Source organism: Hyla sarda, chromosome 5 (assembly GCF_029499605.1).
Source record: "Hyla sarda isolate aHylSar1 chromosome 5, aHylSar1.hap1, whole genome shotgun sequence".
Lineage (NCBI taxonomy): Eukaryota > Metazoa > Chordata > Amphibia > Anura > Hylidae > Hyla > Hyla sarda.
This window is the reverse complement of record NC_079193.1, coordinates 225,354,209-225,371,958: the sequence shown is the minus strand read 5'-3', so window position 1 is coordinate 225,371,958 and position 17,750 is coordinate 225,354,209. Positions and strand designations below refer to the sequence as shown.

At 41.7% G+C, this 17,750-nt stretch overlaps 1 protein-coding gene across 2 annotated transcripts in view; it reads right to left on the bottom strand.

The window, feature by feature from the left end:
* Nucleotides 1-17,750, bottom strand: part of JARID2 (jumonji and AT-rich interaction domain containing 2) — a 159,699-nt gene that overhangs the window by 33,247 nt on the left and 108,702 nt on the right. For both annotated transcript variants that reach the window (XM_056521214.1, XM_056521215.1), the window contains exons 6-8: nt 13,437-13,666; nt 6,992-8,006; nt 794-1,290 (exon numbers count right to left, since the gene is read on the bottom strand). In XM_056521214.1, the coding sequence (XP_056377189.1) occupies nt 794-1,290; nt 6,992-8,006; nt 13,437-13,666 (1,742 nt within the window). The remainder of the gene's footprint in view (nt 1-793; nt 1,291-6,991; nt 8,007-13,436; nt 13,667-17,750) is intronic.

The following is a 17,750-nucleotide window of genomic DNA, read 5'->3' as shown; positions in this document are numbered from 1 at the left end:
TATGGGGGAAAAGGTAGTTCCTGAACCCCCACCTGAAAAAGGGAAACAAAAGGGAGATAAGAACCTAACTAAACAGCCATTACTAGAAAATAAAAAAGACCAGGTCTGGGGAGCTCCCAGACCTGTGTTTTGCCTCCTACTGATGCTAGCTAAAACTGATTACCTCAGTGCAGGTGGGCGGGTATATCCTGCAAGGAAGGAGCCAACTTTTTTTCCTAGTGTCAGCGCCTCCTAGTGGCAAGAGCATATACCCATCCGTAAGGTGTCCCCCAATGAAGAGCGACTGAGAAAAAAAACAGTGGTTGAGTTTTCCATATTTTTCTATGCAATGAGCTTTGCTTTAAAGGGGTACTTCACCCCTAGACATCTTATACCCAATCCAAAGTAAAGGGAATAAGATGGCTGATCGCTAGGGACCCCCGCGATCTCCCTGCTACACCCAGCGTTTGTTTAGCAGCTCTAGAGGCTTGTGATGTCACGGCCATGCCTCACTCATGATGTCACTGTCACGCCCCTCCCATAGACTTGCATTGAGGGGGCATGGCCATGACGTCACAAGTCTCTGCCCCGCATCGCCAGTCATACGGCATGGAGCAGAGTTAGCTCTGTGCATCGGCTGTCTAGGGTGCCGCAGCAGAGATCATGGGGGTCCCCCGAGATCAGACATCTAATTCAAAGGATAGGGGATAAGTTGTCTAAGGTCGGAGTACCCCTTTAAGTTTTACAATTTTGTATAATCTTAGGCAGCAAATCTATGTGCAAACTTAGGCTTGAGAAGAAGAATTGTACTTACTTTATAAATGCACTTGTGTAGGTCACCAAATAAACTTTTATCTTCGGGTTCCTCTTCAGTGCACTCTTTTTCCTGAGCAAACAGCCTTCGTCTTCCATTTTTTAAAGGGACATCCATTTCTTTTAGCTTTGCCCGCAGGCCATTACGGTGCACCACTCCATTAATCAATCCATTTTTGGGCTCATATCTCGGAAGCAAATGTAATCTATATGCATTCTCTGCATGCCCCTCCAATGGACCTTTTTTCTTCTCCAGGTTTTCTTTTTCCTGCAGAACGTCTTTCTCCAGCTTCTTATGTTCCTCAGGCGAAAGGGAGTCGTAGGAAAGAAGGTATTGACAGTAGGCCTCCTGCAGCTTTGCTAGTCGATCCTGCGCAGTTTTTGGGATGCGGAGCATATCGGCCAACTTGTTCCACTTCTTGAGGTCTGTCACTTGTTGCATGCCTCCCATTTCATTGATGAGCTGGAAAAACCGTGCTAGATCTAACTCACAGCCGCCTGTATAGAGGTTGTGATGGAAACAAGACAAACTTCGTTAAACACGTGTTTCTGTGTTAGAAACATACAGTTGGGTTGGCTGTCCAAGAATTCATAGTAATATACACTGCCCAAAAAAATAAAGGGAACTAATCGTATGCAATACTTTTGACCTTTACATAGTTTAATATGCTGACAACAAAATCACACAAAAATGATCAATGGAAATCAAATTTATCAACTCATGGAGGTCTGGATATGAAGTCACACTCAAAATCAAAGTGGAAAACCACACTACAGGCTGATACAACTTTGATGTAATGTCCTTAAAACAAGTCAAAATGAGTCTCCGTAGTGTGTGTGGCCTCCACGTGCCCGTATGACCTCCCTACAATGCCTGAGCATGCTCCTGGACAGTCTGTGGTGGAACATAGTGTTGGCAGATGGAGAGAGACATGATGTCCCAGATGTGCTCAATCGGATGCAGGTCTGGGGAACGGGCGGGCCAGTCCATAGCATCAAAGCCTTCCTCTTAAAGAAACTGCTGACACACTCCAGCCATATGAGGTCTAGCATTAGGAGAAGCCCAGGGTCAACCGCACCAGCATATGGTCTCACAATGGGTCTGAGGATCTCATCTCGGTACCTAATGGCAGTCAGGCTACCTCTGGCAAGCACATGGAGGGCTGTGTGGCCCCCCAAAGAAATGCCACCCCACACCATTATTGACCCACCGCCAAACCAGTCATGTTGGAGGATGTTGTAGGCAGCAGAACATTCTCCACAGCATCTCCAGACTCATATGTGCTCAGTGTGAACCTGCTTTCATCTGTGAAGAGCACAGGGCGCCAGTGGCGAATTTGCCAATCTTGGTATTCTCTGGCAAATGGCAAACGTCCTTCACGGTGTTGGGCTGTAAGCACAACCCCCACCTGTGGACATTGGGCCCTCATACCACCCTCATGGAGTCTGTTTCTGACTGTTTGAGTGGACACATGGACATTTGTGGCCTGCTGGAGGTAATTTTGCAGGGCTCTGGCAGTGCTCCTCCTTGCATAAAGGCAGAGGTAGCGGTTCTGCTGCTGGGTTGTTGCCCTCCTCCACGTCTCCTGATGTACTGGCCTGTCTCCTGTTAGTGCCTCCATGCTCTGGACACTATGCTGACAGACACAGCAAACCACCTTGCCACAGCTCGCATTGATGTGCCATTCTGGATGAGCTGCACTACCTGAGCCACTTGTGTGGGTTGTAGACTCCGTCTCATGCTCCCACTAGAGTGAAAGTACCATCAGCATTCAAAAGTGACCGAAACATCAGTCAGGAAGCATAGGAATTAAGAAGTGGTCTGTGGTCACCACCTGCAGAACCACTCCTTTATTGGGGGTGTCTTGCTTATTGCCTATAATTACCACCTGTTGTCTGTTCCATTTGCACAACAGCATGTGAAATTGATTGTCAATCAGTGTTGCTTCCTGAGTGGACAGTGTGATTTCACAGAAGTGTGATTGACTTCGAGTTCCATTGTGTTGTTTAAGTGTTCCCTTTAGTTTTTTGAGCAGTGCATAACACTCAGCAACTGCAAGGTGTCCAACAAATTAAACTGGTGCCTAACTCCAAATGTAACAGATCTTTTAGATTCTTGCCTGAAATCCAACTAGACAACTATCAGCACTTCAATATATGCTGCCAGGTGTTCAACAAATTATAGGAGAGCTTAGCTCCGTGTAAAGTCTGCTTCATTTTATCCAGAGTTGATGTTGGCAAAATCTGTTAAATCTGCTGTGCTAGCACTGACTCTTTCATTAATTATTATTACTCCTTCCTAAACTAAAAAAACATTACACATAATGTTCAGCACTGGCTATTCTTCCTATTCTCGACCATTACCAAGGACTAAAGAGACAACCACTGGTAACTGAGTATATCCGCAGCAACTTCCTACATAATAGTAAGCACAAGAATAGCTAATAAAATGCGTCAACTCTTTTGGTTTGGACAATAATCAGATGCAAAAACTACAAACATTTTCAGGTTTAGCACATGATGTAGTAAAAAGAAATAAAAAAAAAAGAAATAAATAAACAGAATTGGCTTACGTTTCTTTGCCAGAGGTTTTGGCTTACATATTACAACTTACCACCGGTCTTGACTAATATTAGAAGTAAGAGGTACCTTGGCCATGGGCCTATTCTCAGCGGTGCTTGCTGGTAAGTTCCCCACACCATTAGCCAGAGGACATCAAGGACACACTTTTGAGATTTAACTGAAAAATGCTTCACTTCTGAAAGATCAGCAAGATGTCGTAATAACCCCCACACCGTCTGTGCATCAGCATGGTGGTGATGTATTAAATATTCCATTTACAAGCTAATATTAAAGATAAATACTACAATAATGAGTGCACTGGGGGTTCTGTGGCACGGTCTTCTGTCAGGACAAAGCGCGGTGAAGCATTCTTGAATGCCTAGGAGGCATATCGCCACAAAGAAACAGAGAGAGATCAGTTTAATAGTCTTAAAACATTTGTGGTTTCACAGGGAACTCCACAAAAAAAAAAGTTAGGGTTGTCACAAGTGAAGGGAGATACCACAGGAATACTATCCCTGGGCCTAGTCATTTAACATAAGGGACCTAGTCTGAACCTGGTTTTGGAATCCTGTATTCCATCACACAATTCTGCATCTGTCTGCTTACAATAATGTATGTCTTTTCCCTCCCACAAACCCATCCCTCTTCTGATCTCTTAACATACTTCTAACTAAACCCAACTAAAACTTGTGACAACCCTGAATATATGTGCATGGTAGTGTCAGCATAGAGAAAGCAGAAAACAGGTCAGCAACCAAGGTACTTTTTGGGAATTTTTTGATCATTAGGTTTTTAGAACTTTCAATTCTGGTAGTTTAGGAACTAGAAGAGCATTTTTATTAGCATATTTTATAAGTTCTTCTCTGCTAACGTAGATTATTGCTTAAAGAGGTACTCCACTGGCCAGCGTTTGAAACTAAATGTTCCAAATGCTGTTTTCGAGCTTCGGGGGTCGGCCACGCCCCTCATGACATCATGACCACACACCCTTAATGCAAGTTTTTGGGCGGCCGTCACGCCCCTCCCATAGACCTGCACTGAGGGGTCGTGGCCATGATGTAATGAGGGGCGTGGCCGACCCCCGCAGCTCGAAAACAGCATTCGGAACATTTAGTTTCAAACGCTGGCCAGTGGAGTACCCCTTTAAAGATGTATGTGGAGAACACAATGGGGGAGATTTATCAAACCTTGTGCAAACAGTGGTGCAATTGCCCATAGTACCCAATTAGATCCAAGCTACATTATTAGTGTGCATTAACCCCACGTTTTGTGTATACAGATTTATATTCTAAAACTGTATAGAACTGAAAGTGAATCCAGTTTTGTACAGTTTGTCGCGGTTGCAGATTAGTCAGGTTATTTTGGTGAACAAAAAAACGGATCCTACCGTGGTTTTGTCTTTTTAAAACTGATTATTTACTTTTTTGGCTTTTTTTAGTATTGTAGTCCGTGAGAATCTTATAAGACCGTATATGTATATGGTTTCATGCGGTTTTAAACACAACTGTAAGCACAAACTGTGGTGTGAATGCACCCTTCAAATTGGTTGCTATGAGCACCTGTTCCACTGTTTCATTGCACAAGTGTTGATAAATCTTCCCTTTAGTGACCTATTTTCTCATCAATCACTAGAGGCATATTATGCAGATCAGATAACATGTTACAGTAACATAGATTTCTCTTAGACTGAACATGCAAGGAGAGGGATGCAAAGGATGCAAAGTCAAAGAACAAAATACAAATATGACTGAGCTTGCCTGTGCGGTCAGTCAACAGAGGACAGAAAGCATCTGGACTAAAGAGCCAGACAAATGTGCACCAACATTGATTATGGATTGAATCACATCTGAAGGTTTTAACATTGGAAAAAGGTTATGACAAACATCTCAACAACAAAGGATAAAATATATATATACATATCTATAATGAGGGGGTTGTGTACTAACATGAAGCCAAAGGCCACAAAATGAGATGCTTTTTATTATGGCTCTGTCTGACAACAAAACAGACAAACACCTCCGTAGCCACTAGATAGCAGCCGCAGGAAAGAGCTGTGCATGCAGCCTTCAGGCAGTATAGGGCCAATACAGAAAGCCAATCCAGCCGTTGTTGGTTCAGTCCCCTTATACAGGGTAATGAGGACCTATGCAGAAATCGCTACAGGAACTGCAGTTGTTAAACAAGAGAGTACTGTATGTCCAAGGACTACGGAAAAGGGATGTAGAGGAAAATAAACACCAACCCCTTATGTCCTGTTGGTAAACTCAAACACCACTATAGAGGGGCTATTTTGAGCTTTCCTATAGGACCATCTCACTTGCATGTATTCCACTTAGAAAAAAAAACATCCACATAGCATCAACTTAATTTAGTTTGTTATAGGGCATATTATCAAGGGTTATCAAGTGTAAAGTTATTGGCGATAGATAGGTGACCTATGTATAAATCATCTTAGTACACTGCCCTCTCTTTGAATCATTCACAGACTTTGTGGGAGAAAGAAAAAATAGATTAAGATATATCGGCATAGACAGCAACAAGTGTAGGTCCACGTGTTAGTCCCTGACTAGTGAGAGCCACCCACAGGCACACTTGTTCTGTAGTCAACCACATATATTTCATATTTGTAGTTCCTTTGTATTTTTCTCAGCTCTTACATTTCTAGATATTTCTTTTTTTTTATGTTTTAGCTAGCCCAAGTAAGGAATGTCAAGCAAAAATTTGAAATGTTGAGCCGTTTTATTTGTTAGTATAAAATAAGTATGTGTTATAGATGAACATTTAAGTAGCCAATGCAAGAAATTGGCGAAGGTTTAGGCATTCATGCAAATGGTCATGAAGGACTGCGGGTTATGCAAAGTTGTACTGCTAAACAAAACAGTCACAAGACGACATGAGAATCAAGATGCAGACAGATCAGAGCAGCAACACGTGCAGGAAATGGCACAGAAAAAGATAAAAACGGGGCACCCACAAAACGCTTCAAAGCAGGCTTGTCTTTACCCATGAGGTATGGGAAGAAAAAAACAACACTACGAACACACAGCATCTAAGACACACACATTTAAAATAATCTTAAGACATATGAATCCTAAAATGCTTACAAAAGGAAATCCCTAACGGAGCACAGAGTGCAGCAAACAGTAATGCAAAGGAGCAACAAAAGCAATGTCTTGATGTGATTGACATTCCTCCAGGACTTATTCCTTCAGAATTTATCACATGAAATTTCTTGGGCTTGCTGCTTCATTGAAGAAGTTAATTAAAGATCTTGTAGATAATCAGGGGAAAAAGCTCAGCACATGGTGTGCATTCAGGAGCTTAGGTTCCCTAAATAGAATGTATAGAATCTTCTAGATGACTACAGAGGAACTACACCAGAATACTCCACTGATGCTAATAAAGACAGAAGAAACACGAGCAAAGGAAATTCCCTAAAATTACTAATCTGTAGGAAAACAAATGTAGAAGCCTCCTATAGAAGAAAAGATAGATATTAATCAAAATAGAAAATCTAAAGCTTTGTGGCCGAAATGTATTTAGTCAGCTTCCCCTGCCTTGTTCTATTAGGAAAAACAAAAGATTATGAAGCAGAGCTGAGAATGTGAAATGCAGCTCAATCTTATGCTCTTACCTATAAGAGGAAGCTCATCCATGGTGATGCCCTGAGATTTGAGGTGTTTCTTGATGCAAGCCAGCCGCTGCACATTGGGACCCCAGCGTCGACCAAGCTTGTGGATGTGTTGGTTTTGTGTCACAAAGCGCATTTCCTCGTTCAATTTGCACTCTGGTCTCCAGTCTGGTGGGGGGATCACTGTGCACATCCCATATTTCTCCACTTTGGCTCGGATGGACTCAATGTAGATCAATGGGTCATGAAACTCCTTTGCAGAGGGTCGGAGGACAGGAATCTCACACATGGCTACGCACCTGGCCCTCCCAGCTATTTTTTCAGGTTTTGGGGAGTCCACAGATTTGTGCGAGGAATCTGTCTGAGAGGTAGAGCGATTTTCACAGCCAGCATCTTCTGTCTTACTGCGGGTTTGTGTAGTTTGTGTGCTCTTGGCTGCAGAGGCCCGCTTTGGCCTGTTTCTCTCCAGCATCTTTTCTGGCACATCTTTCTTTACATGTCCATTAAGCACCTGTTTCTCCGCCGCTAGCCCCTTGCTTCTAACTTCTGGCAAGCTGGTGGATACTTTCATTTTTTTTACCAAAGGCTGTGTTTTGTTGGGGTGGTTTGCCTCCTCCAGACGTCTTTTTGAGTTGCGCAATCCCTCCCTTAGCTGCCGCCCCTCTTCCCTAGTGCAAGTCTTTTTGTTCAACTTGCCATTCACCTTGACACAGCTAATACCAGTGGCACAGTTGGGCTTGGATGTGGTAAGAGATAGCACCTGTTTACGAGTTTTTGCATTGCTGCTTTCTGTGGTCCCTGAGATTGTGTGGTGAATAGATGAACTGGTTTTGTTGTGATTCAGTTTGGTTGCCTTATCCAGTTCTTTCTTGGCTTTGGTGTATGTGACAGTTCCCTTGGTCACCGTTGCGGTATACTTCACAGTTTTGGACAGTGAAGGTCTTGCTTCTCTAGTCTTTTTGGCACCGACTGCATGGGATCCCGATGACAACCGGGTTATTCCATTCACCTTGGAAACCTGGAAAATTGGAAAAATTGGGATAGTGTGAATTCAAAGAGAGGGAAATTACAAACCCCATAAAACATAAATGAACAAAGTCACATGTCAAATGGCTTGTTCATTTATGCAGCTTCCCATAACCAGAAACCCTAAAACAGTGATATGTGTTATATAACATGAGTTTCTGCTGTTTATCAGAAAGCCTCTATAGTGCTTGTCTACAGGAAGCGTAAGCGATATACTGACAGGTGCTTTCACCTCTACACATCTATAGACCCCTAAGGGCAAATTCATGGTTTTGAATTGAAGACCTTCATTTATAGACTTGTCCCAGACACAGGACTCCTGAATTTGCAGTTAAATGTCAAGGACAGCTAAAGCCGACAGTACAACATTTTAAACATAATCCTGGTAGTATAGCTATATAATATTATAATACTAGACATTTGGAACAAGTAGTAAATAAAGCAGTTAATTATTTAGAGTTCCTTCCGCATTAAACATTGAAGTTCTGAACATGAATTGTGTAATGCGAGAACAGTATTTGTCTTGAGAAATAGGATCTGTGAAGTTCATCCTCGGTCATAGGCAGCTGAGGAGGAGGAGATAGAAAATAATAAAAGACGCCCTCTCTCCTTCCAGACCAGGCAGCAAGGAGACATTTCCAGCAGTCTCACAGCTTATTATACGAGTCTGTCTCCACTATTAATACATGCCAGACTCTCTTACTATTAACCTGGAAACATGCTGACACTTTATTTTTTTTTCCTCACATCTTTAAAGTTTCATAGTAATAAGGAAGTGTGACAAACCTATTCTTGTGTCATGCAGGTGTGGACCAGTGTACTAATATGCTAGAAATTATGTATTCTTGAGCCTTTAACAGCCTTGCTTATTAAGGAAGTTCCATATTAATGTTGCTATAGCTTACCGTATATACTCGAGTATAAGCCGACCCGAATATAAGCCGAGGCCTCTAATTTTACCCCAAAAACCCAGGAAAAGTTATTGACTCGACTATAAGCCTAAGGTGGGAAATACATCATCCCCCCCATGTCATCATCCAGACCCCCGTCATCATCACCCCCTTTATCATCACCGCCTGTCAATCCCTTCATCAGTGGTCTTCAACCTGCGGATCTTCAGATGTTGCAAAACTACAACTCCCAGCATGCCCGGACAGCAATCGGCTGTCCGGGCATACTGGGTGTTGTAGTTTTGAAACCACTGGAGGTCCGCAGGTTGAAGACCACTGATGAAGGGATAGACAGGCGGAGAGTTCACTGGAGTATAAGCTGAGGGAGGCGTTTTCAGCACGAAAAATCGTGCTGAAAAACTCGGCTTATACTCGAGTATATACGGTATGTAGTATCAGCACGTATACAGCGTGAGCTATCAGAGGTGGCTAGAGATCTGTACTTGTGAGTACATATAAAAACTATAGTATGTCTAAAATCAATGTATACACACATAGTGCTTCTTTTGCAATACTGATCAATTCCATCACTCACTTGACATTATTAAAGTCCATGGCCCTTTTTAACAATTTTTTTCTTTTTTTTTTTCTTTTTCTTTACATGTCTGGTGACAGTAAAAAAAAAAAAAATGCTTTCAAGGACTAAACAAAAATGTAAGAAAAATGTAAGACATGTGAATGACAGAGTTTTCACCATGAAGACAAAAATAACTTAATGAAACCATAGGGAATGCCTCTGTTGCTATGGTTTTCTGTCTGTCTGTTCTCAATTTCTGCAGAGGAAAACATGCAAAGCTCTCTTCCTCATTCCAGCAGGGAAAAGGTTAAAGCTTTTAGAAGCAGCTGCTCTCTGCTTGTTGTGATAATGCTGGGCGTTTAGCAGACCTCTGCAGAGTAGTAGGTAGGTGAACCAGTCCTCCCGGGGCTCTGGGAAGACAATTCTCTTCTCTGTACAATCAAAGATAGATGAACAAGAGGAAGGGTAAATCACAACCGTGTATATTCATACAGCAACACACAGATAAAGCCGTGTTCACATTTCACTCAAGGAGGGCACTTTGTGTTCAGCTTATTGTCAAAGGACGCTTCCAACAAGCAGGGAGTGTCCAGCATTCAATCAGGTAGCACTCCACTTACCACACCTTCGGGTAGATATTAAGAAAAACTTATCAAGGATGAGAAAATGCTTCTTCTTAGTAATGTCACACCCACTGACAGTCCTGTACCTAGTTATGGTAACATCGTAGGGAGTGACAGGCAGTACCATACATGTCCATGACAGATGGGGTAGACAACTGATGCTAGCAAACATACCTACAATCTCGCCGGATGCTCCATCATCTCATCGTATCTCCAACATCTAATTGTCATAATGATTCCCAAAAGAGCAAATCAACTTAATTATTTATTTATTAAATTTTTTTACTCAACCAACCATTTTTGCATACCTACTTTCAGACTGTCATTGTAAAGATAAATAATGCCCCATTTTTTTTTTTTTTTTTTTTTTGTAGTGGAGTTTGCATAGGATTGAGGACCAGGTCATATCAGATGTGCACACAACTAATAATTTTGGAAATTTTCTTTCATCATAGTAATTATGGGCCATGGTATGTAATTATTAGCTGAGTATCTGTACATTATCAACTTAAAAAGGGTTGCACGGTAAAAAAATGTTTTTAGTTAATGTGCCCAGTCTGCCTAATAAAACAATAAAAGCTTTAAAGGGGTACTCCGGGCCCTGAGACATCTTATCCCCTATCCAAAGGATAGGGGATAAGATGTATGATTGCGGGCGTCCCTGCCCCCTCAATGCAAGTCTATGGGAGGGGGCGTGATGGGTCCCTCCCACAGGCTTGCATTGAGGGGGAAGGGGCATACCGTCACACGGATGCGGAGTCGTGACGTCACGATACTCCGGCCCCGTGGTGGTGAGTCTTCAGACACTGAGCTATCGTCGCTCCGTGCAGTTGACACAGGTGGGTGCGGCATGAGATTGCAGGGGTCCCCAGTGGCGGGACCCCCCCCGAGATCACACATCTCCAAAGGATAGGGGATAAGGTGTCTTAGGGCCAGAGTACCCCTTTAAAAGAGAGTTTGCCATTAGTAAGAAAATTATTGGGCCTAAAGGATATGCTCTATATAACTCTGATGCAGCCATGTGGAACCTATATGGTGCAAATACACATAAGTTCATAATATGACCAAAAGGAACCATTTTGCAAAATATTAGTAATATAGCATTTTGTATTGCTTGTCAGTGTGCATGGAAATGTTCATTTTCTGAAAAGACTGCAAGCTGTCTGCAACTTGTCTGGATCTCACAAGGGGTGAGCTCACACTGGTAAAAGTGGGATTACACACTGCACTGGAAGATAACCACACCCCCTCAGAAAATAGGTCCAAAATATCTTCTTGTTAGGACCAAAAAGAGTTGAGTATCAGGGTTTGTTTGCAAAATTAAAGAGGCAGAAACTCCCTAGTGGCAGTTTTAAAGGGGTACTCCCGTGGAAATTTTTTATTTTTTTTTTTAAATCAACTGGTACCAGAAAGTTAAGTCTTAAAAAATCTTAATCCTTCCAGTACTTTTTAGGGGCTGCATACTACAGAGGAAATGTTTTTCTTTTCAGATTTCTCTGATGCCATGACCACAGTGCTCTCTGCTGTCCATTTTAGGAACTGTCCAGAGCAGCATAGGTTTGCTATGGGGATTTTCTCCTGCTCTGGACAGTTCCTAAAATGGACAACAGAGGTCAGCAGAGAGCACTGTGGTCATGACTTCAGAGAAATCTAAAAAGATAAGCATTTCCTCTGTAGTATATAGCCCCTAAAAAGGACTGGAAGGATTTAGATTTTTTTAATAGAAGTAATTTACAAGTCTGTTTAACTTTCTGGCACCAGTTGATTTAAAAAAAACAAAGTTTTCCACAGGAGTACCCCTTTGAAAGAAAAAAGAAAATCACATCTTTAGCAATCAAATTTTTTCTATGAAGTGTAGTAGGAAAATGCTTAGTTTTTAAGAAAGTATTTGATTAAACAAAAAAAATAAATGTTTCCAATGACAGTAACCCTTTAACTCTCCTTTCTCGCTCCCTTGTAGACTCTGGTATTAGGATGCTCTGTCTGCAGTCAGTGACACTGCTTTCCCTGGAGCTGCAGATTGCAGTATATGCAGCTGATGGAGCCATAGTGGCACTTGCCAATCACTGGCTGAGGAGGGACACCGCTGAGGCTAGTGATTGGCTGAGCAGCACTGTGACATCCCTCATACATTGTGTGGGCATCCTGATAACGGAGGCTACAAGAGAAGGTGGCTACAAGGAAGGAGAGTTCAAGATTTTATTGCTTTATTAGGCAGGCTGGGCACATCAGTTTAAGAAAAAATCACCAGACAAACCCTTTAATAGAAAGAAATGGCTCCTAGTATTTTAATGACTATACAGCCAAGTTCACACATAATAAATGTACTGATGTATTTGGGGAAACTGGAATGGCTAACCGCAAATCTCATAAAAGTCATGTCCTTCAGCTATACATGCATTGACACCCAAACAAAGAACACACAAGCCCACCCTTAGGCTAAGTTCACATATCGTAAAATGTGATTTCGTAAAATGTATTTTCGGCCGTAATCAGCCACTTTTTTTTTCCAGCCTAATAAGCCAGTAAGTCAGTATAACATACGATATGTAAACTAAGCATAAGTCTGGGTTTACGTGTTGGGATGTCACGGCAGGTATAGTAAAAGGACATTTCTTTTATGTAATTTGCAGTAATTCTCATGGTGCATCCAACCTTAGGGTGCATTCAAAAATAAGTAAGTTCTGGTCCTACAAACCCAAATTTGAACAAAAAACAAAACAAAACTAAAAAAAAATCATTACAGGGCTTCATAATGTTTTCACTCCATGCCATTAGACCCTTGGTTGGGCCAGGACTTGCATCTGTATTATGGCTGTGTGAATGTGGCCTCACACTGTAACCAATAACTAACTCTGTGCAGATGGGAGAAGAGTGGGCAGACAAAGAGAGGCTGTTATGGGTGACCAGAGTGGAGGCACAGGCTAGCATGCACCTGGTGAAAGATCAGGCAAATGACAAATTTCTGTTTTACTCAAATACATTTAGATGTGATGATCTGCTAGCCTCATGGGACCTATAGACTATTTGTTCTAGTGCTATGCTATTTGCTATTAGTAAGCTGCCTTAGAGTGCAGAATTTCCCTATTTTGCAGTACACAGAAGAAAGGAGCCAGGCTTAGTATATCACTGGTACTAAATACTCAAAAGATTGTTCACATGCATTACCATAGCCTGAGGAGCCGCAAAGTCTGTAGCTTCAGACGGTCTTTGTGGCCTTTTTCACAGTTGTGTAATATGTATTTTGCCAATTACAACACAACAGTGAACATGCAAAAGAATAAAAAATTCTAGGATTCTTATTCTTTTAAGCAGACTGGCATAAGGGTTACCTGTTTCCTTAAATCCTGAGCCGATCTAAGATGACTGTGGTGGTTGTTAGCAGCGAGCCCTTTGGCGTGTGAGCCCGTGTTAGAAGCAGGTTGGTGATTAGCAGCGGCAGACTCTCTCCGGCTCTCGGCTTTGTGATCCCTGTTCTTCTCTTTTCCTGGCGTGGCCTCTTTGCTTTTATGTCTATGAGAAGTTTCTTTGTCCTTCGATGATTTGCATGACCCGTTAAAAACTACAAAGTAACAACAATAAAAAGAAATGTTTTAATAAATATAACAATAATCTTGCAGGACATAAACAGGTAGAAAAGCATGCCAACAACAGCAGCAATGAATATATAAGTTGGCAAAACCCCTTTAAACTGAATTGCCCCATTCAGATACTTTCTAGTAAGAGGTTTATTAAAATCCCTAAAGTTTAGGCTTCTTATAGGTTTATTTTAGAAAAGGCTGAGATCTGTGACAGGGACAGTGAGCTAATTTGACCCTGAAAAAGCAGACATTTTTCATTTCTGGGTCTTAATTTTTTCCTCCCCCTCCTCAACATCACTAATTTTACCACAAAATCTACAATTTATGGGGCAAAATTAAAAAGAAACACCCTGCAATTTTGCAGGGGATTAATGCATGGACACCGTGAGCTGCACAGTTAAAATGACGTTCTTTACTCTGTAGAACAATTAGATTACTAGGATACCCAATTTATATAGGTTTTGTTTTACTACATATAAAAAATTATAACTTTTTGTAAGAAATCACGTATGCTTAAAGGAGAACTCCAGAATATATAAATTGTCCCCCATACTGCCGGCAAAAAAATAAAATAAAGATGTACATACCTTCCTTCGCTCCCCGGGACCTCCGGTAACCGGCTCCGGTCTCCGCCGCGATCCACTTCCTGGTTGCCGGTGGTCGGAGAATCATACTGCACTCAGCCAATCACCGGCCACAGTGAAGTCCCGACTCGGCCAGCGATAGGCTGAGCGGCAGTGTGAGAACGCTTCCAAGACCCAAAATTCTTCACTACACCGGCACCTGAAGCCAGGGCCGAAAACGTCACACTGCCGCTCAGCCTATCGCCGGTTGAGTCGGGACTTCACTCTGGCCGTTGATTGGCGCAGTATGACTCGCCGAACACCAGCAACCAGGAAGATGATCGCGGCGGAGACCGGAGACGGTTACCGGAGGAGCGGAGGAAGGTATGTACATCTTTATTTTTTTTCTGCCGGCAGTATGGAGGACAATTTTTATATTCTGGAGTTCTCCTTTAACACCTTAAGAACCATGGACGTGTATACACGTCCAGGCAGGATGCACGTTCCCGCACCAGGACGAGTATACATGTCCATGGTTTTCGTGGGTGCTGCCCAGTGCACCCACGATATCGCGGCAGGGACTCTGCTATAACACACAGCCAGGACCTTGCCGCACTGCCGGGAACTTCGGTCCCAGCAGTTTAACCCTTACAGCCGCAGTCGGAAGTGACCGCAGGCTTTAAGTGTTTTGACAGAAGGAGGGAGCGCCCTGTGTCTTCCCTGCAGCATCCCGCAGCGCGATCGCCAGCGGCAGGACTCCCGCGGTCAGGCATCTTATCCCCTATCCTTTGGATAGGGGATAAGATGTCTAAGCACCAGAGTACCCCTTTAAATACTCACTGTACCTTCTAGCGAATACCTTCTTCCACCTTCAAATTTCTGCAAACCTTGCATAGCACATAAAAAAAGATGTACTTTTCCAATTCATTTAAAATTTTAATTAAAAACTTAAGAAATGCTGTCAAAATAAAGTAGACATCTGAAAGGATATGTTTCATTAACTATTTGGTCAGAAAGTATAAATATATGCAACTTAGTGTTAAAATAGCGAAAAATCTTTCTTTTTTTCAATGTCATGATTTTTTGCATTGTAAAAAATAATAATAATAATAATAAAAAAAAATAAAATTATATCTGCTTACTTTTACTTTATGTACATGAAGGACAACTTGTGACAAAAAAAAAAAAAAAAAAACGATGCCAGAATTATCGTAATTGGCAAAACGATACAGAGTTATTCTCTAATAAAGTCAGACATCCCCGATTTAAAAAACAGGCCTGGTCTTTCAGGGGCATACAGGTTTACTTGTATTGGTCCTTAAGGGGTTAAAATTGTCCTTTTTCTGGCCTCTAAAACTTTTATTTTTCATATACAGGGCCATATGAGGGCTTATTTTTTACATCATGATCAGTACATTAGCTTATATGAAAAATGGGAAAAGGTGGACAAGTTGAAAATTTATTATGGAAGGAGATTATTAATTAACATTTTATTTTACTATTTTTTAGTTCCTATGGAGAACTATTACCTGCAGTCTTTTGATTTTAGGTGTTGCAATTAAATTTGATTGTGGCATCTGAAGGGTTAATGCCAGGCATCGGAGAGTTCATCGATGCCTGGTATTGGAGTTATGTAGGCAACTGATAGCAGCTGGGACTAAGTAAATATGAAGCACACTCCGCTCGTGAGCGTGTTCATACACCTGACCGTAATCAAAGCATACATGTATGCAGTGGCGTTGCTAGGGTTGGTGTCACCCGGTGCGGTAGAAAATGGTGTCACCCCCATACCTCCCCCCCTCCCCCCAGTAAGTTTTTAGCCTGTTGTGACAGACACCACTGTTGTAGAGCATTGTGAGAAATTCCAGTATAATAATCAGATATACCAGTTGCCACAGAATAGGAAAGTGTTAAAGAAATTGTCACCATTTAAATATACAGCTCAGAGAATGAATTAAAGGGGTACTCCACTGGAAAACATTTACTTTTATATCAACTGGTGCCAGAAAGTTAAACAGATTTTTAAATTACTTCTATTTAAAATCTTAATACTTACAGTACTTATAAGCTGGTGTATGCTCCACAGGAAGTTGTGTAGTTCTTTCCAGTCTGACCACAGTGCTATTTGCTGACACCTCTGTCCATGTCAGGAACTGTCCAGAGCAGGATAGGTTTGATATGGGGATTTGCTCCTACTATGGACAGAGGTGTCAGCACAGAGCACTGTGGTCAGACAGAAAATAAATTAAAAAAGAAAATAACTACCTGTGAAACGCTTATACAGCAGCTAAGTACTGGAAGGATTAAGATTTTTAAATAGAAGTAATTTACAAATCTGTTTAACTTTGTAGCACCAGTTGATTAAAAAAAAATGTTTTCCAGTAGAGTACCCCTTTGAGCAGTGGTGAGGTTATGCTGGGAGTTGTAGTTTCACTGACCTAACTGTAGAACTGACAAGCGACTACAGCTTTGATAGGAGATAGAAAGGAGAATGTACAATGGTATCAGTGACTACAGGTGACGTCTTCTCTATAGTCTTCCCTTATCTAATTCAGATGGTACATACTGCCAGGACTTGTTCCAGCTAAAACTTCTCTCTGCAGAATGTGATGAGAATGCTGACATAGTGAGGAGACCCAGACGTCTCCTCACTATGTCAGCATTCTCATCCTCTATATGAAAACAATTATAATTATAAACCTGACAGACACTGTATCCTCTAAATATAATACTACTATACACTACACTCTTTGATTATAAACCTTCCATACACCGTACCCACTGAATATAATACTACCACACACTGTACATTCTGAATATAATACCAACACATACTGTACACTCTGAATATAAATCTGCCACATACTGTACCCCTGAATATAATACCGCCACACACTGTACCCACTGAATATAATACTACCACATACTGTACCCTCTGAATATAATACTACCACCCACTGCGCCCTCTGAATATAATACTACCACACACTGTGCCCTCTGAATATAAATCTGCCACATACTGTACCCCTGAATATAAATCTGCCACATACTGTACCCCTGAATATAATACAAGCACACACTGTACCCACTGAATATAATACTACCACATACTGTACCCACTGAATATAATACCAACACATACTGTACACTCTGAATATAATACTACCACCCACTGCGCCCTCTGAATATAATACTACCACAAACTGCGCCCTCTGAATATAATACTACCACAAACTGCGCCCTCTGAATATAAATCTGCCACACACTGTACCCCTGAATATAATACCGCCACATACTGTACCCTCTGAATATAATACTACCACCCACTGCACCCTCTGAATATAATACATAGAGATGAGCGAACTACTGTAAATTCAACTCGTCACAAACTTCTCGGCTCGGCAGTTGATGGCTTTTCCTGCATAAATTAGTTCAGCTTTCAGGTGCTCCCGTGGGCTGGAAAAGGTGGATACATTCCTAGGATACTCTTTCCTAGGAATGT